At 44.3% G+C, this 19,973-nt stretch overlaps 1 protein-coding gene across 2 annotated transcripts in view; it reads right to left on the bottom strand.

The window, feature by feature from the left end:
* Window positions 1-2,548: 2,548 nt before the first annotated feature.
* USP12 (ubiquitin specific peptidase 12) overlaps window positions 2,549-19,973 on the bottom strand; it is a 95,430-nt gene continuing 78,005 nt past the window's right edge. For both annotated transcript variants that reach the window (XM_058670939.1, XM_058670938.1), the window contains exons 7-9: window positions 10,162-10,359; window positions 6,613-6,691; window positions 2,549-5,619 (exon numbers count right to left, since the gene is read on the bottom strand). In XM_058670939.1, the coding sequence (XP_058526922.1) occupies window positions 5,518-5,619; window positions 6,613-6,691; window positions 10,162-10,359 (379 nt within the window). In that variant the 3' untranslated portion in view covers window positions 2,549-5,517. The remainder of the gene's footprint in view (window positions 5,620-6,612; window positions 6,692-10,161; window positions 10,360-19,973) is intronic.

The following is a 19,973-nucleotide window of genomic DNA, read 5'->3' as shown; positions in this document are numbered from 1 at the left end:
TTCTTCTGCCTTTCAAATAAAATGCTTAAAACGAATCTGCTGTATTTTAATGCTAATAGTGAATTAACGAGGAAAAATAAGAAATCACATTAGCAGCCAAAAATGTCTAGGAATTAATGTAACTTAAAACTATGAAGCACTGCTGAAAGGACTTACAGACCTAAATACAAGGAAAGCCATCCAGTGTTCCTGGCATGGAAGCTTTAATATGGCTAAGATGACAATAGCGTGACAGAGTTATGACTATGCATGAAGAATCACCCATTGTAATATTAGAGGGGAAATCAATAGCGGGGGAGGGAAATTTGGGAGAGGGATGGGAAATCCCAGAGCCTATGGAAGCTCCAGTCTGCTGGGTTTGGCCTGGCTCAACCCTGGCTGTTACGGCATCTTAGTAAGTGAATCAGCAGATGGAAGATTGATGGCTCAACTAATTCTCCACCTCCAAGTGCAGCATCCCATATAGGCACTGGCTCATGTCTCAGCTGCTCCACTTCCCATCCAGCTCCCTGCTTGACCCTGGGAAAGCAGTGGAGGATGGCCCACGTAGGTGCAGGGTCTCAAGGCCTTGAGCCATCCTCTGCTGCTTTCCCAGGCCACAAGCAGTAGCTGGATGAGAAGTGGAGCAGCCAGGATATGAACCGGCACCCATGTGGGATCTCAGTGTATGCAATGGGAAGATTTAGCAGCTAGGCTATCACACCGGAGCCTGGATGGATGATCTCTCTGTACCTCTTTTCTATAGATCTGCATTTCCAATAAAAATAAATCTCTAAAACATTTTGTTATGACATTAACTATTGAGAGGCAGCGAGAAGCTGTAATGCTGGCGCCTTGCTGGTACAAATATATGGCTTTTCCTCAAAAGTTGTGGTCCTGCAGTTTCCTAGATGCACTCCCACAAGCATTAAAAACCAGGAGCTCAAACAGATACCTACACATCAATGTTCCTAACAGTAATAATTAGAATTGCCAAGAAGAGGGACAAACCTAAATCACAGATGTGGATAACTGGATAAATTAAATGTGCTGTATAGGCATGATGGAATATTACTATGCCTTAAAAAGGAAGGGAATTTGCATGTATGTTGCATGCAATATGGATGAACCATGACAAGATCACACCAGCCAAAAAGGCAGACACAAGAGGACAGATATTGCACAGGTCTACCTATATGACAGTAGTCCAACACAGAGCTGGAAAGCAGAACACAGGTGACAGGGGCTTGGGGGGTAGACAGAACGGGCAGTGACTGCTTTATAGGCGCAGAGTTCTGTTTGGGACAACTAAGAGTTCTGAAAATGCACAGGGCTCAGTGCTGATCATAGCAGGTACAGCTGCTCCACTTCCCATCTAACCTCCTGCTGATGCACCTGTGAAGCAGCGGAGCATGGCCTCAGTGCTTGGGCTCTTTGTCCACGTGGGAAACCAGAAGCTTCTGACTAACGGCTTTGGTCTGGCACAGCCTCAGCTGTTACGGCCATAAATGGAGTGAGCTCCTGCTCCTCTCTGCTACCCTGCCTTCAAGTGAACAAATAAATTTAAAAAAAAAAAAAGTACACTGGTGAAAGGAATAAACATTGAGGACATCTTTCATGCCACTTAACTGGACACTAACAATGGTAGGAAGTCTTTGTATAATGGAAGCCAAGGCTAAGCTGCCTGAGCACTGCAGCTGTACCTACTTGAACCCTACCTCGGATCCCCACAGTGAGGGCCTCCAGGGAGATGCCCTGACTGCTGACACACTACCTCTGCCACACACGTGGCAAGGGCTGAGGCTAAAGAAAGCAAAGTGCCAAGCAAAGGCTGCCACTCTCTAGTTTTGGCTCTTCTTCCAGCTGCTCTGTGGAGCGGAGCAATAGTGAAGATCGCATGTCTGACAGGAAGCAGGAAAACCCCTCGTGTTCACAGGTACAGCCAGCAGTGGCCACAGGGTTGAAGGCACAGGGTAGGGGAACGCTAGGTTTCCTAACTCCAAGATCAGAATCAAGTGAGTGGCACACAAGCTGACAAAGCCCCACCATGGCTTGCCAGGGGCAGAGCGTGCACCTGCTCCAGGGCTGTTCTGAGAACTATATGCAAGGGTGCTTGCTCAGCAGGGCTCTGGAGAAAGACAGCATTTCTCCACAGTAGAACCCAGAGCTCAGGCCTGATGACTAGTCACCCACTGGGAGCACCAAGGGAGGCTGCCACTTCATGGCACTCAGCAGCCTCACCGCCTCCTGCGCATGTCGACCTCACACACATGAAGCAGACTGTACAGGAGCAGCGATTACCCTGAAAGGGCAGGGGACCAGCCATCTGTAAGGGTCTTACTCTTCAAGATTCTAAATCTCAAAAGCAAAATGCACAATTTTCAAAGGACACAATATTATGTTAAGACAAATGCAAGTGAGGCTCTTTCCACACAGGCATGCTCCTTTACACACATGCCTCTCAACAAACCGAGCAAAGACAGAAACATAATTCCCCCAAAATGGATATTTCTACTTTGCAACTCTAGCTTAGAGGGAAGAGCAAAGATCACACTTAAAAACCCACGAGCACAAATAAACCGACTTTAATAGATATTATTTTGTATTTATATAGCGCCTTCTTCAAGAACCTTAAATGCTTTAGACATCATCTGTAATGAATCCCCACAACAACCCTGTGAGGTAGGTATTACTCCTGTTGCACAGGACAGGGAGACTGAAGCACAGAGAGGTTAAGTGACTTGCCCAAGGTCACACGGTTCCATTCACTGCACAGCCAGGACCCCGAGAGTCTCAGCCTCCCAGCTCCTAGCCGGATACCTCATGAGAGAATCTTGAAGGAAGAGGATCTTTAAACAAAGTAGAGAGAGTAGTATGTTATGGAAAATGAGGTCTTCCTACTGCTATCAAGGAAACGAAAGGAAAACAAACCCTGTACTGATGGGGAGAACCACAAGCCCCGTGGAGCACACCTCCCTCGGCGCCCTTGACCACAGCCTCCTGTTTCTTGTCTTGGGCCATCCTCTCAAAGCCAGGCTTCCGAGACCCATGCCCTGTGACTTGAAAGCAGAACTTGATTTACTCACTTTTTGTTTTGACGACTTACGGGAATTCTCATTCCAATGCATCAACAGGGGCTGGTCATCATCCCCACACACACATACATGGCTACAGAGCAACTGAGCCGCCACCTGCCCTCACACTGATCACGTGGGATCAGCCCTCCTCCCTCACGGTGCCTGTACTGTTTGTCCCGATCCTAACCCTATAAGTGTTAGAAGTATATCGACTTTCTGATGAGCTTCAAAATGGTGGACTTGGACCCGGGGTATGAAGCACTGTCAGCCCGTGGCCTCTCCCCCGGGTCAGACTACCAGCTACAGTGCGGATGTGAACAAAGGATGTGGACTACCATGGAACGCGGTATGAAAGCGAGAACTTGTGTTAGTAAGAAATTTCACTTGGCTTTTACTGCATATTTCTTCTTAATGCAAAAAAATGCAAATACAAATGCAGCATGGCATTTCGGCGCTGTGTCTCTGCACAAATGACTTCATCTATCTTCTCCGTGTGTGCTGTGGCCCGGCTGCAACCACCACGGACGTCGCTTCACTCCACTCTGTCAACTGCACAGAAAGTTGCAGAGACAGATCTGGTCGAGGCCCTCAAGAAAGTGTGTCCCCCTGACGACCCCTGCTGCTCTGACTGTCCCGTCCTACACTCTCGGTGGTGACTCTCTGTGTGACGCTGGCAGATCAGGCAAGTTATGCGTAATTCGTATAAAACAACTCCAGCCAGGGTGAGGCTTTAGAAATTGCATCTTAAAAAGCAACCTGTCAAAGCACTAAATACCATGATTTTCTCCCAGCACATCTGCTTAAGCAGCCCAATTAGCTAAGTGACCCTGTTAAAGATTTGTTTACAGAATAGGTGAAGTCATTTCCTGAGCTAAAAGATACAGATAATAAATGTTAATAATAGCAGCACAAAAAACATTTTTCATTGTTTTTCCATAGTCTACAATTTTAGTAAAATAACATTAGAAAATTACAGAATTTAAAAAAAAGTACTGCTCAAAAAGAGTTTGATAAGAATATCCAAGGCCTGATTGCTATTATGTTGAATCGTTTTCAATTATTTTTCTGCAAGTTACATTCAGCTACTGTCAGACAACTTACCGATGCATGGAAAAATGTCAATTGCCAACAGTTTACATACATGTTACACCACATAGATTATTTTTTAAAAACCCCCAGTAGAATGAAGTCTTAACAAACACCAATTTTAATTTCTGAACACATTTCCAGTAAGATTTCATGAAGGCAGAGTCGCGGGTGGGGGAGGGGAGGATTTACTGATGAATTTCATTAACATCTGATCTTTTAGTTGGCTATCCACACTCTGAGGATTATGACAAATGAAAGCATCCCTTCTTTCCAGGGTAAAAAAAAAAAAATTACATTTGAAAATAACCTGTTATGGCATGAATTTTCCAAGCAAGGTCTCAGCTTGAAACATTAAAATATTTCAGGATGCTAACAATCAGTGTACCACCACTGCACCGGGGTTTCTTGGATCATTCCAACAACTATAGGGAATTGTGGGTTTTTTTAAATTTTATTGAAATTAAAGCTGAATAAAATAACTGACACATAAAGTATAATAATAAAAAAAATAGTTAGCCAGAGATATCAGTTCCTCCTGGAAAAGAATAGTTACTGCCTCTCACTGTACAGATTTCAGATACAATGTAATATTCAGCTTAGAAATAGAAACAAACAAAGGATTACTTAAACTGACAAAAACTAATAAAATTATGCTCAGATTTACTGACAGAATCATGGGCACTTCGTACAATACTTAGACTCTACCAGTTTTAAGTAAAATAAATAAGGAAAAATTATAATTACAAAGCCAGTCTTTCCCCTTGGGGAAACAAAAAGCCACTTTTGACCAATTGTTCCCTACATATACATATACTGTATATTATTATAAGCTTCTTCAGAGAAGCAAAACATATTTGTCTTCCTGACACTGGATTCTAGTATCTGTTAGGCTTGTACACCAGGAAGGCAACTGCAAGTGTTGGGCCCAAAAGTACTTCCGGTTCAGGTTTGAAAAGACACAGGCCAATCTATGCAGTGTGCTCCATGTCACTTCCTTCAACTAACACACAACCCAGCACAGATCCCCATTCTTTCTGCTGCACCCCCAAGGACGCCAAACCATTACTGGTGCAATTAACAAAGAGAAAATGCGCGTCGATAACTGGAAGGCTGTTTTACGAGAGGAGCTGGTATCTCTGATTTCACTTCCTGGTCGGATGAACTGCACGGACAGCATGATACCTGAGCAAAGAAATCAACTACCATGATAGGAAGGGCTTGTGAATCCAGTCTTTGCTTTATTCGTGTGCAAAGTGTGCTACTGCCCCCTGAGCTTCCTGCATTTCTCTTTTCTTGAAAAATCAGTGCTTGATCCTTTCCGACACAACCAGAGAAGAAATGAGGCAGAAGTGTCTCTTCGTCACGGCTTCCCTCAGTCCCGGGACTGGTAGAAAAGGATGTAACCAGACTCAGAGTTCTTGGAAATATCTGATGTCAACCCGTAGAATTCTTCAATAGCTTGTGCATCTATTTTCTGGGAGGCAAAACGTACACATTAGTCCATCACTGAGCTCTGGACAAGCAGGACAGCTTACACGGAACAGATGGACAAGAGTCAGGATCGGTGAGCATGGGCATGAGGAGAGCTCCCGCACAGGCCTGGGGCGCGTGTCAGTGGTACAGACCTGCACGGTGATCAGCAGTACCTTCCAAAGCTAAGCAATTCTACTTCCCAGGTTAGGCTGAACTATGTGAAACTGCCACCTGTTGGCCTTTTGGGAGCTACACAAATGGCCATTTCCAAATGTCCAATCTGTGTCAAAGGGCGATCGAGGTCATTTTATTTATAATAATCGACAATTGGCACAGACGCAAAATTCTAACTTGGAATAGCCATATAGCAAATGTCATCAGGCAATAAAAAAGATGTACTGCAATCAGAATGAACTTGATAAATATGCTAACAAATGAAAAAAAGATGTCACATTTGATGAGCTTGTTTATGTTCAAGTATAGGCAAAAATAATTACAGTAATGACGGCCCAGGGCTCCCTGGAGGCGGATGGGAAAAGAGGGCAGAAGAGCTGTGGGTATAGGCCAGGGGAGGAATAAGAGCCTAGAGCAGGATGGAGGTGTCCCAGCCACTGCCCTGGGTGCCGCTCACCAGTGGGAATGGGGATGGACAGGAAGGGCAGGTATTCACACATGCAAAAATAACATTTGGCCACTTTACCCATTGTGTTACAAGCTCACTAGTGGGTTTTTAAGCAATACATTCAAAAAAAGAAAAGAAAAAAGAAAACTAGCTCTATTGTTGAAAGTTTTCTCTTGTTTATTTCAGATGTATAAAAGTTATTTGGCCAATGGGGGGCTCTGACATCAAGAAACTTAACAAAACAACTAGGAATTAAGAATACAATCCACAGACCTGGGCATCTGCCTAACATTCATCAATAAGCTAGATATAAATGAGAAACTCTAAGAAAACTAATGCAACTACAGAAACAGAAGAAAAGTAACTACTTACTTCTACAATGTCGTCATCGAACAACAACCAAAAATCATGACTCTTCACTATTGCAATATAATGGCCTCGGTTGGGACCACTAAAATAAAGCAGAACAAGATAAAGATGAGTTAACAACACATATGGTTTCCTAATGCTACTTTTTTTTTTTTAAAGATTTATTTTATTTTTATATTTTTATTACAAAGTCAGATACACTGAGAGGAGAAGAGACAGAGAGGAAGTGGAGCTGCCGGGATAAGAACCAGCGACCATATGGGATCAAGGCGAGGACCTTAGCCACTAGGCCACGCCGCCAAGCCCCCCTAATGCTACTTTTCATGCTCATGCACTAACTATTAAATGCTATAAAGAAAAAAGATGAAATGCTTCTTATCTCTTCTTCCCCTCAAAATAAAGCTGCATTAATCTGAATTAGCAGTCAAGTTTAAAATGAAATAATTAGCACACTACTTTGAGAGATATAACCAATGTTTGATTTCAAGATTTATTTTTATTGCAAAGGCAGATTTACAGAGAGGAGAGACACAGAAAAGATCTTCCATCTGCTAGTCACTCTCCAAATGCTTGCCATGGTCAGAACTGAACCCATCCAGGAGCCAGGATCTTCTTCCGGGTCTCCCATGCAAGTGCAGGGGTCACACCCTCTACTGCTTTCCCAGGCCACAAGCAGGGAGTTGGCTGGGAAGTGGAGCAGCGGGGACATGAACCAGTGCTCATATGGGATGTCATGCTATAAGGTGGAGGATTTGCCAACAGAGCCCTTATACCCACCCCACAATGTTTTACCTATACAGAGCTAGGCTATCAAAATTCGGTAGTCTTTTTTAATTAGCATTCAAATTATTTTTTTGAGATTTTTCAAATTTGCTTCTGTGAAAAATCAAAGTACATTTTTCTAGTGTGTTACGAAAGAGGGGTTTCACAGGAGAGGACACTGAACAAAACTACGAAACAATGTACACTGAACTATTTCTCAGCCTGACTCCCTTGACAAAGCTTTTTTTTCCCCGAGGGAAGTTTATCCAATGTGATGCTTGAAAATAGCAGAGCGCGCGAATGCATGGTTCTGGAATGAGGCTTGGTTTCCACCCTCCCTCAGTCTATCTCACTAACAAACCTCGACTGAAAGCTCTGGACACACATGAACAATTAAGGGCTGTTTCTTCTCTAAGAGAGTCTTTGCTTTACACAAGCATACAGCAAAGATTTTGAACCTCTACACTTTGAATGTGATAATAAAAGTTTATGTATACATTTTTGTTGATTCCATAATGGGACAAAATATGAAATAATTTCCAACACAAACAGTTCTTTATGATAAACGCTATTTTAAAGACAGGAATTGGGCCCAGCACAGTGGCCTAGCGGCTAAAACCCTCGCCTTGAACATGCCGGGATCCCATATGAGTGCTGGTTCTAATCCTGGCAGCTCCACCTCCCAGCTTGTGGCCTGGGAAAGCAGTCGAGGAAGGTCCAAAGCCTTGGGACCCTGCACCATGTGGGAGACCTGGAGGAAATTCCTGGCTTCTGGCTTCGGACTGGTGCAGTACCAGCCATTGCGGTCACTTGGGGAGTGAATCATTGGGTGGAAGATCTTTATGTCTCTCCTCCTCTCTGTATATCTGACTTTGCAATAAAAATAAATCTTAAAAAAACAAAGACAGGTACCAGATATCAGAATAAAGGCCCTTCCTAAAATGGCTCATAGTTTTCTGATCCAATCCTACAGATGAGATGAACATCTTAGAGTGACAGAAAAGGACTTTTTCACTTCAGAGGGCGACTGACACCTCTGTTGTTAACAAGGCATTATTACTGGGTTACTAAGTCCATTCTCTCAACGTTTGAAGGGTTGAGCTAAAGGGTCTTCTTGAGGAGAAGAGGGTAGCAAGGGAAGAGAAGTCACAGGAAGTATGATGAGCAGAGCGGGAAGGAAGGTAGGGAGAGGGCTGAGACCTGGGAGGGGGCAAGACGAAACAAATGGAGCAGCTCTATCCTGTGGCAAAGGGCCAGACTGAAACACAGTGGACAGAAGTGAACTTAATAAAGTAATGGAGGAGAGATGAAGGGCGTGGCCAGCTAAGGAAGCCGACTCACCTTCTGAACCCTAAGCATGCTCCAGTGAGTCCACACCTGAACATGTGTATACTGCTGCGTGAAACGACTAGGAGCTTACTTTGCGGGGAGGACACAGCAGGCAGACAAAAACAACTTCCTGTCCTGAAGAAGCCTTCCAGTCCAGGACTATTCTAAGAGCAGGACGCAAGGTGCCATCCAAGCACCAGAGACCTCACCCAGTGAGAGCAGTGAATGAGAAAACTTTGAGAACTCAAGACAGATGCTTTGCCACTGAAGCCAGATGGGATGTGGGACACACTGGACCAGTCTGCTGCACATACCATCAGGTGTAGGAACCATGGCTGGGGGCGGGCCTGCTGGGGGCGACTGGGGGTCGCTCTGACTGTGCTACATTTCCCAGTGGTATACATGAGGGCCGAATATGTGGTGGGCAGTTAGGCTGGGCTACCGCATCTGTTGATTTGCATAAGAGATGGGGTTGGAAACAGAACTGACCCAACAACTGCAACCACCAGTGTGTATGTGTAGGCTGATATGAAGGACAGGACTGAGCTGGACCCCATACTGGTTGGCACACATAGGAGTCAGTTCTGGGGTCACCTCTGGTGAGGTTTTTTGGGGACACCCCTCAAAAAGACCCTGGACTCAGAAGTCCAACCATGGGGAAAATCGTAGGATCTGTGCGTATGTCAGAACTCTGCCTCCTCAGTTGTTGAAGAAGGTGCAGCCGACGGTATGCCCCGATGCACATGGGGGGCAGTTCACTGGGGCCTGCAGAGGACATCTAGTACCATAGCAGAGGATGGAGGGCAGGTGCTTCACTAGGGAGCAGAGGGTCTGACACAGGCTTACAGGGTAACAGACTCAGCCAACATGTTGCTATAAATTTCCTATCTGCCAGGCATTGGGATGCAGAACAAGCATGTTCACATGGCATATGAAACATATCTGCAAATAAATCTGATACAATTTAAAAATGGGAAAATACTTTTAAATACTGTCTTAGGAGATAGCACATTACACCGGGCAAACAGGAAACAGACACAGCAGCTGAGTCAGAAAGCTGACCTCTGAAGCACTGTCTGAACGTGTTCATAATAACCAGTAACAAATACATGAAGCTAATTTCAGAAATGACTGATTGGGTACAAATGCATCTAAGCATCATTTTTACCCACTACCCCCTCCCCCACACATAGACAAAGGAAAGGAAAAGCAGCAGACCTGAAAGTTCTAGAAACTCGAATCTAGTACTCAGAGTCACATTTAAACAGGGTTAAGTACAAATCAAGGCAGTCGTACTTTAATATGTAACACTTGAAGGAAGCAATGATATAAAGTGAAAAATCAGGAATGAAAAGCTCTCTTTCCCAAAAGTTCGTCACGTGAATCACCAGTAAACACCCCTGGCGTGTGCACTGGCCCCACGAACCTAGAAACCACACCAGGTCCCGAGGTCACACTTACCTTCCACAGTGAACCACAACAGCAACAAGGTCGTACATCCTGTCAGGATTGGTTGCATCGCCCGACGTGTTGAACAGACGAAGTTCTAAAGGAAAAACTACCCGATAAGAAAGTTTGGTGTATCGATGAAGTTGATCCATATACTTAAATCTCTTCAGGTGTAGGGCTAAAATCATGGGCAGTTTTTTAACTTTCATCCTATTAAAAAAAAAAAGACCAAAAAAGTCACCAGAGGCACATCTCTACACTGTATTCTAAGAAAGAAATACCACATTTTATGAACTCTACCTCATAATCACCACTTTCAACAATTCAACACTGCTTGCTTTTACGTATTTCCACCAAATATTTTTGTTTGTGAAGGAGGGAGGTAGAAAGGGGGGAAGGAGAGGAGAAGGGAGAAGAGGGCCAGCAGGTGAGTGAACGACAGACAGAATACACAGGAATGAACTCATCCACTGGCTCTCTCCCCCATGTCCCCAACAGTCGAGGCTGGGCCAATCAGAGCCAGAGCCAAGAACTCAGCTCGCGTCTTCAATGTTGCTGTCAGACACCCAGGTGTTCCCTTAGGACATGCACATTAGCAGGATGCCAGAATCAGGAGTGAAGCTGGGACCTGAACTCGAGTAATTCTGAAGTGGGTTGTGGGCACCCAAGTGGCATCTTTCAATGTTTTAAAAGTCAACTTTTTAAAAAAAATACTATTTGAAAGGCAGAGATAAAGAGATAGAGCTCTTCCAAGCCAATGGTTTATTTCCCAAATGCCAGCAACAGACAGAGCTGGGCTAGGCAGAAACCAGAAGCCAGGAACTCAATCTGGATCTGCCCTGGGTAACAGAGTCCCAAAGACTTGAACCATCACCTGCTGCCTCCTGGGGAGCTTACAGAAGCAGGCAGTTGGACCCAGGCCTGGAACCTAGTCACTCAACTGTGACATGCAGGCATCCCAAGCAGAGCCTTAAATCACTGAGACACCTGATCAAGCAACACAGTAACCACAGGGGGACGGGCAGTCTACCCCTCAAGTAATTTTTTACATGGGTAAAATCAACATTGTGAATATCATAAGACCAGCCAAGTCCATCACACAGTGTGACACAGCATTCAGTATTCTCAGAAAAAGGTATCAGTGCTTCATTAAAAATCTTTACTTTTCCCACACAGATCCTTCATGCCAAGACTAAATGCATCGGAGCTTAAGTGGTGGCAGAGGAAACAATGGGTTCCATGAAACCTCTAATGCCTTTGGATGTGAGTATAGACTGAAACCTACTTAAACCTATGTATCAACCTATACAATGCAGACAACAGGAGACTGAAACAAGATCATTAATTACCACTCAATTAAGGATGTTCATCAGAGAGCAGAAATAACAACAGCCTGGGGGTGGCTATTCTGTCCTAGTACGGTAGACTCCCAATTGATATCTGTTCAGTGATTAAAATCTGACAGGGTAATAATGATAATGACACCTTCTCCCCTCCCCCAAATAAAGAAAGAACTAATAGTGGCTACATATATCCTAGGAAGAGGATGGAATGAGCTGGAAGTTATGGATTTCCCTGTGGGACACAGGCTCCCCGGCATATTGCCCGGAAGTGCTGCCGCCCCCTGGGAGTGCCCCTGAACTTCCATTCCTCCTAAAACAAAGTCTCACCTTCCCTTCTGGGCTCAGTGCAAATGCAGCACCTTCCTAAAGCCTCAGCCAGCACTTGCTAGGCTCCCTGCAGGGCGCTGAGCTTCTTCCACAGGACAGTGCCTAGGTGACCAGTGACCATGGTTCTTCCCTACTCTGAACTCTAGCAGGAAGTGACCCCTTTGTTTTTGCTGTTCCACCACCCTGCAGTAATACCTGGCACATGGCAGGTATCTACCACAGGCTGCAGAACTGATTTTCACAAGGGTTGAGTGAAGCAAAAACACTATCCTGAATACAACAAGGAGGTGTATTAAGACACTGCCACTAATAAAGTGAAAATGGAAGTCACTTTGCATCCTGATGCAAAGCCTGCATTCCACAGATTGGAGATGGCAGTGGGCAGCTTACTCCTGCTGAAATGTTCACAGTGCAGTTTGCCTGGCCTTTGAGAAAGAGGAACCAGAGGAAGGTATAGAGTCATTTCTGGAGAGCAATTCAGCAATGTGAACGAAGAGCCGCTGTGCCTTTGCCTCAGTAATCCCATTTCTACAAATCCACATTAAATGCACTATCTCAGAGACAGCATTTTTTTGAGATTTACTTCTAAAACTATTTTACATTGTTAAAAAAAAATCCTAATTATCCAACAACAGGAAAATGTTGAGATGAATCACAAATATAAAGATGACATAACTATCAAAACTTCAAATAATGCTAATGAAAGTTTCTAAGAGGCATTGTGAAATTCTCATGATAAAAAGGTCAAGGGGCCTGCATGATAGCTCAATTGGCTAATCCTCCACCTGCAAGCACCAGGAGCCCATATGGGCATCTCATGTCCCAGCTGCTCCACTTCCCATCCATTTACCTGCTTGGGGCCTGGGAGAGAAGTAGAGGATGTCTCAAAGCCTTAGAATCCTGCACCTGCATGGGAGACTGGGAAGAAAATCCTGGCTCCTGGCTTTGAATCAGCCCAGCTGTGGCTGTTGTGGCCATTTGGGCAGTGAACCAGCAAATGGAAGATCTTTCTTTCCTTCTCTCTGTACATCTGCCCACCCAATAAATAATTAAAACAAACAAACAAAAAAGGATAAAAGGCAATGGGGCCAGCACCGTGATGCAATGGTTAGGCTGGTACCCAGATCCCAGGTAGTGGTCTGGGAAAGCAGTGGAAGATAGGCCAAGGGCCTGGGCCTCTGTCCCCCAACATGGGAGACCTCGATGGAGTTCCAGGCCCCTGGCTTCAGCATAGGCCACATCTAGCCATTCCATTAGGAATGTTCGAGGAATCAAACAGTGAATTAAAGATCTCTTTGTCTCACCCTCTCAAATAAATAAATCTTCTAAGAATAAAACTACTATTTATATATTTAATAATTCAACTTTACTGAACACGAGATTTTCAACTAAGCCCATGCAGAATTACTAATGTGAAATTTTTACAGAATAGCAAAGTATGTTTTGAAAATTCCCACTGAAAATGCAGGTGCAGAAGACAAACTTCTGGCACTGGTTGAAAATCATCACTGTAACTGTTATGGTTTAGAAGAACAGAGAGAATAAAGTTGGTCTCAGAATTAGGAAAACTGTACTTTTAGAAATTAAACATGAGCAGAGGTGGGGGAAAGCGAAGAGAGCAAAGATCTAAATTGTAGCGTAGAAAGTATGTTTGATTAGACAACACACAAAGCAGAGTTCTCGGAGGCAAATCATTGGCCCACCACAAAACCCAAGTGCCGATAGGGATGACCACAAGCTCATCAAGACCCAAGTTGCTATGAAGCCATATTTTAAAGTTGATGAGAGTCTCGCTTCCAAAGTTGTCCTCATGCTGAAATAGTTCAGAAAAAGGGAAATCTGCTAGGATATACGTGTGATATTTCTTATGCAGATTTTGCAGAAGAATGAAAAAGTAGTTTTTGTCCAACGTATCAATCATATCAATATATCAAAGGATATAAAAACTCTGGCTTTCCTTGAAGAGAGATTACATTAGGGAGCTCCTGGTCACACTATCATTATTTTAACAAATAATAATTTTTTAAAAGTCTTTTTAGGATGTTATATTTTCTATGAAAGACATAATTTGAAACCAAATAGAATGGAGAACATCTCTTTTAACTTATATATTCACACGTAGAAGTCTGAATTAAACCCTGATCTTTCAAAAAATAATGTGTGAACTGATTTACAAATCAGTTTTCAGTGTGGGCTCTTGGCACAGTGGTTAAACGGCTGGTTGGGTTCGAGCTGCTGCTGTTTTCAGCTTCCTGCTAATGCAGACTCAGGCACACAGCAGGCAATGGCTCCAGGACTTCCATCCCTGCCACCTGCCACCCACCACTCCTAAGGGAGACCTGGATTAATTTCCAGGCTCCCAGCTGTAGCTGGCATTTGGGAAATAAACCAGTCGATAGAAATCATACTACATACTTTATTGTTTTCACATTTTTCATATGTTAACTTGGATCCATTCTGCACTCATTGAGATGTAACAGATGTTCATTGATTGAAACCTATCCTTTTAAGGGGCCAGCATGGTTCCATAGCAGGCTAATCCTCCACAGTATCAACATCCTACATGGGTGCCAATTCCAGGTCCAGCTGCTCCACTTCTGATCCAGCTCCCTGCTTATGGCATGGGAAAGCAACAGAAGACAGCCCAAGTCTTTGGGCCCTTGCGCCCACATGAGAGACTGGGAAGAGGTTCCTGCTGCTGGCTTCAAATGGGTCCAGTTCTGACAGTGGTGGCCATTTGCGGAGTAAACCAGCACATGGAAGATATCTCGGTTTTTCCCTCTCTTGTTAATTCTGACTTTCAAGTAAAATAAATAAATTAAAAAAAAAAATTTAAGAAAACAGAAAGGATGGAGAAAGAGTTTGGAGGCATGCTTTAAAGACTAGTCCTTAGCAAGCTGGCTTTACTAACGTTGCACAGGGTACACTTCACAGCAACAACTACTGCTGGCCAGAGTGACAGCTCACGAGCAGAGGCACCAATCGAGAAGGAGGGACGGTCTAGAGAGTAGAACTTCTAAAGGGATAAAGGAGAGAAAAGCAGGAGCATGAGCCCAGTGTGATAGTCTAGTAGCTAAATCCTCTCCTTGCATCTGCCAGGATCCCATACAGACGCCGGTTCATATCCTGGCTGCTTCACTTCCCACCTAGCTCCCTGCTTGTGGTCTGAAAAGGCCTCAGGACCCTGCATCTGCGGTGGGAGACCCAGAAGCAGCTACTGGTTCCTGGCTTTGAATCAGCTTAGCTCTGGTCGTAGCAGCCAGTTGGGGAGTGAACCAGTGGATCAAAGATCTTTCTCTCTGCCTCTCCTTCTCTCTGCATATCTGCTTTTCCAATAAAAAGAAAAAAGAGGGAAAAAAAAAAAGGCAAAAGCAAATGCATCATCAGAGCTAGAGTCTTCAACACATTTCTCTTATTAGCAAAAACAAATAAAAAATCTGCAGAGATAGAATGGTATGAACAACTTAACTCTGGATTTAACCCATATTTTTCAAACGCTCCATCCATAGGCAGAATGAAAACATCTAACAACACACTGCACATTAAAAGCAGTCTCGGGCTTGGCAGCGTGGCCTGGTGGCTAAGGTCCTCGCCTTGATCCCATATGGCCGCTGGTTCTAATCCCAGCAGCTCCACTTCCTCTCTGTCTCTCCTCCTCTCAGTATGTCTGACTTTGTAATAAAAATAAAATAAATCTTTAAAAAAAAAAAAGCAGTCTCAATGTGTTTCTAAAGAATCAAACAACAGTTTGTCTTCAAGTAAACAATTAAAAAAAAAAATCGAGAACAGCTAGAGTATAGGATAGCTGGCCTTCAGCAGACTCAGAAAACTTGGAACTTTATCTCAACCATGGAAAGGCAGCTGGCCTTTTATACCCTTCTCAGCACTTGTCAGTCACTGGGCAAGGACTGTGGTGACTCTTAAGAAACTCCCAGAAATGTCTTTCTCCAGTGGCCACAACAGAGTCCTGCATGGAGCCAGCAGGTATTGGTATCCGAACTTAAACACTGCAGAGCACACTGGGGCAGAAGGAACATCACCTCTGGCGGCACCACCCCTACCAGGAGCACCAGCCATTCAGCAGTCACAAAGGATGCCACCATGACTGAGCCGAGGTGGTATCTGTCCTTTCCCCAAAGGACCGCCAGAAACTGCAAGCCACGCAAACAGGTCCACAGATAAAGTCTGGGCACTGATTTGCAAGCTTGGCCACAGCTGAACCTAACATCCCAGTCACAAGCACTGAACATCCTGTTAGAACAGAGACGCTTGGCAACGAGACAGACGTACAACTCTCTAAGGACCGAATTCCATACTCCTTTACACTGACATTCATAAGGCACATTATTGTGGGAGCCAGCTGCAAGGAGGACACTAGGTGCTTCAGTGAGATGTAAGCAAAGGCAGACCATTTAGACAGCAGTCCCTCATCTCCACCATGTGCTGCAAGTGAAAGACAGGTGACAGCTACCGATGGGGCCCAAGGAAGGTGGTGCCAGGTATTATCTGAGGAGCGGGCCAAGTAGCAGGCAGCTGTCAACTGGTCAACAGAAGGAAGGGCTCAACTACCCAGAAATGCCGCTCAGAGTCAGAGGACTCTGGTGTGTGTGCATGGGTGGCTGGGAGTGCTGACTACTGGTTGCCACAACACCACACAGGTTACCACTGGCAGGAACCGGCTACGTGGGAGTAAGATACGGATCCAGTTCTGAAACTGGAGTAAAAGGCAAGGCCTTGATGGCAGGTACCAGCAGGTTTGGAATCACTCCACGTAGGCAACTCCTCCCATTGGAACATGTGGCCATGCAACATGACACTGAGTCATTTAGCACTGCATGGGACTCTCTCAATACCTGAAGACAGGACCGGGCCCTGAAGTGGGCTCACTGCATGCAGAATGAAGGAGAGCAAAGAGAAGCGAGAGGGAGGAGGAGATGAAGGCAGGAAACTCGGATGCAGTCATCACAACTCTCCCAGGCCTCACTGTTTCCATCCGCAGTCTTTATCCTCCCTGAGGCTGGCACATCTCCCTACACGAAGTTCTATCCTCCAGTGGACACAACTCAGCAGGCCTGCCTGTACAAAGGCATCCAGGTGTGAACAAACTACTGGAAAGGCTGAATGTAAAACAGTAAATTGCTTTGTGTGTGTGTCCACTCTCCAGCAAAAGAAATGAACAAACCCCAATGACGAGTGTTGGTAGAAATGTAAAACAGTACATGATAGAGTTGCTATGGAAACCAGTGCGGGGTTTCCTGAAAAATTACCAATAAAATCACCAAGTGATCTAGCATTCTTCCTTCTGGGTGTATATGCCGAAGAATTAAATACAGGACGTTGAAGAGGTATTTGTACATGCATATTCACTGCAGCATTATTCACAACAGCTAAGCTGTGGAAGCCACCTAAAATGTTCCTCAGTGGACTGAAAATATAAGCACCTGCTATCGGATGCTGGTATCTCATGTGACAGTCATAACCTGTGTCATGATGCTGGTTCCAACAGTTAGTCCTATAGTGTTTCTTCCTCTTGGGTAACATCTATAGGAATTTCTAACTGTAAGATCATGCCATCTGTGAACAGAGACAAATTTCGAGTTCGAGTGCTTATAACTTCATGTTCTTACCTAATTACTCTGGTTAGTATTTCCAATATTGTATTAAATACAAGTAGGAAGATTTGACACACAAACTCCTGTCAGCTTTTCACACAGAATATGAAGCCAGCTGCGGGCTTTTCATAGGTGGATTTTATCACACTGAGGGAGTTTCCTGCCACTTTTGGCTTATTCAAAGGTTTTTATTAGCAGAAGATGATTTCTCTGTATCCGCTGAGATGGCCATGTGGTTTGTGTAACACCCAAAGCTTTCCAGATTGAAACCTGGTAGTCATTTCTTTGGGCACAACAATGAGCTGTAATTTCAAGGCAAACTTCCTCTGATACTAGTCACTATGAAATTTTAGAGGTGGTAGGGACCTAAGAAAAAATGTAACCCCATAAGATTAAAAGACCTGTCTAGTATTCCAAAGGTAAGTTACCAAAAGTGTAGGTATCTGTTCAGAAAGTTACATTAAATGTATGCTACAAAAAAAAATCCCGTAAATAATATCTAAATGGGAGGCACACTATTACACCTATAAAAGTGTCCATCAAAACACTATCTAGGAGCTGTGATAAAGTCCAAATTATCGGATTTAGAGGCCTGGCAAATATACTATACATCAACATAGACAATACTATATGAGGTACTTCTTAAGAATGATGGAGAGCCCAGCACGGTAGACTAGTGGCTAAAGTCCTCACCCTGTATATGCCAGGATCCCATATGGGCGCCGGTTCTAAACCCAGCAGCCCCATTGCCCATCCAGCTCCCTGCTTGTGGCCTGGGAAAACAGTTGAGGACGGTCCAAAGCCTTGGGACCCTGCAACCGTGTGGGAGACCTGGAAGAGGTTCCAGGCTCCTGGCTTTGGATCGGCGGCTCAGCTCCAGCTGCTGCGGCCGCTTAGAGAGAATCATTGGACAAAAGATCTTCCTCTCTGTCTCTCCTCCTCTCCGTATATCTGACTTTGCAATAAAAATAATTAAAAAAAAAAAAAGAATGATGGAGGGCCTGGCGTGATGACCTAATGGCTAAAGTCCTCTCCTTGCATGTGCTGGGATCCCATATGAGCGCTAGTTCTAATCCCGGCAGCTCCACTTCCCATCCAGCTCCCTGCTTGTGGCCTGGGAAAGCAGTCGAGGACGGCCCAAAGCCTTGGGACCCTGCACCTCCGTGTGGGAGACCTGGAGGAAGTTCCTGGATCCTGGCTTCGGACTGGCACAGCACCGGCCATTACAGTCAGTTGGGGAGTGAATCATCGGACAGAAGATCTTCCTCTCTGTCGCTCCTCCTCTCTGTATATCTGACTTTGCAATAAAAATAAATAAGTCTTTAAAAAAATGATGGAAAAGTATATTTTCCTTATTAAACACTTCATATCACCTCGGGAATTATATGCAAATACATATGTGCAAAACGTAAAATCTTGGCTATACACAAAATATGAATAATGCTCTCATAGGACTTCTTAACTGAAATACACACATCCATACAAGAAGTTCATGGAAAATATGTAGAATGAAAAACCAGCACATGTACTGCGAAATTCCCATAATTCCCTAATCTTAGTTTTCCATGAACTTTCTGAAGGATTCTCATATTCAAAATTTCCAGCTCATTTACAAAGAACATTTAAAAAAAGAAAGCCAGTATTAAATAATACGTTTAATCCTAAAAGCTCACAAATGTGTAACCCTGATCGTGCATGAAGGGCAGTTTGTGGTCCCCACTGGGTCCCCCTGGTCCAGTCACGCAGTTGGCTCCTCTGTCCTGAGCTGCATTTAGTCCCTCACTCTCTTCCCTAAGCAACCATATTAGGTACTTTGCATGGCATCTTTCAGGATGAGTCTACTACATCCAGCCCTACTGCCTCTGACCACACTTAGCCAGGCCGCTCCATCGTCCCCGCATTGATGGAAGGGAACAGTGAGCAATCTGTTTGGACTCTGTGTGTCCATTACCAGGAAAGCTTCTTTCCTAACAGATGTGTATGTGGCTGAAACCAAAACAAAAATACAGTAATTTATAAACCTCAGCTCTTCCACTTCCCTTTATGGATACTTTAGTTCAAACACAAGATGGAAACAGAGCAGACAGACGCATCTACAGGCAAGGGAGGGAGAAGCCCAAGTGAGTGAGGATGAAGAAGGAGGAAGGCAGAGGGAGTAGGACTGATACCTTCAGGTGCACTAACCAAGTAAGAAAAGAGCCTATATGTACTGTCAGAGAAAAAAATTAAAACATTAAAGGTGAGATAGTAAAATGAATTCTAAGGTACTGGCTGGAATAAGAGATGCCACTGTGAATTCATGATTTTCACTGGACAGATTGAGAAATACATACAGATGTCAATGTGTGTGTGTTTACATATCCATGTGTCATGCTCACTGCAAGAATGAGCCTGGAATGTCTGGTGCCACAAATTAAGTGCTAAAAAATGATGACTGGGTACATCACACATGGCTATGAACTTGAGGGACTCCTAATGGCTTAACCGGGGCCAATTCTGATCATGAAAAGTTACAATGGTAATAGACTGCAACCCACTTAAT

The sequence above is a fragment of the Ochotona princeps genome, chromosome 12 (assembly GCF_030435755.1).
Source record: "Ochotona princeps isolate mOchPri1 chromosome 12, mOchPri1.hap1, whole genome shotgun sequence".
NCBI lineage: Eukaryota > Metazoa > Chordata > Mammalia > Lagomorpha > Ochotonidae > Ochotona > Ochotona princeps.
This window is presented reverse-complemented; position numbering and strand designations above follow the sequence as displayed.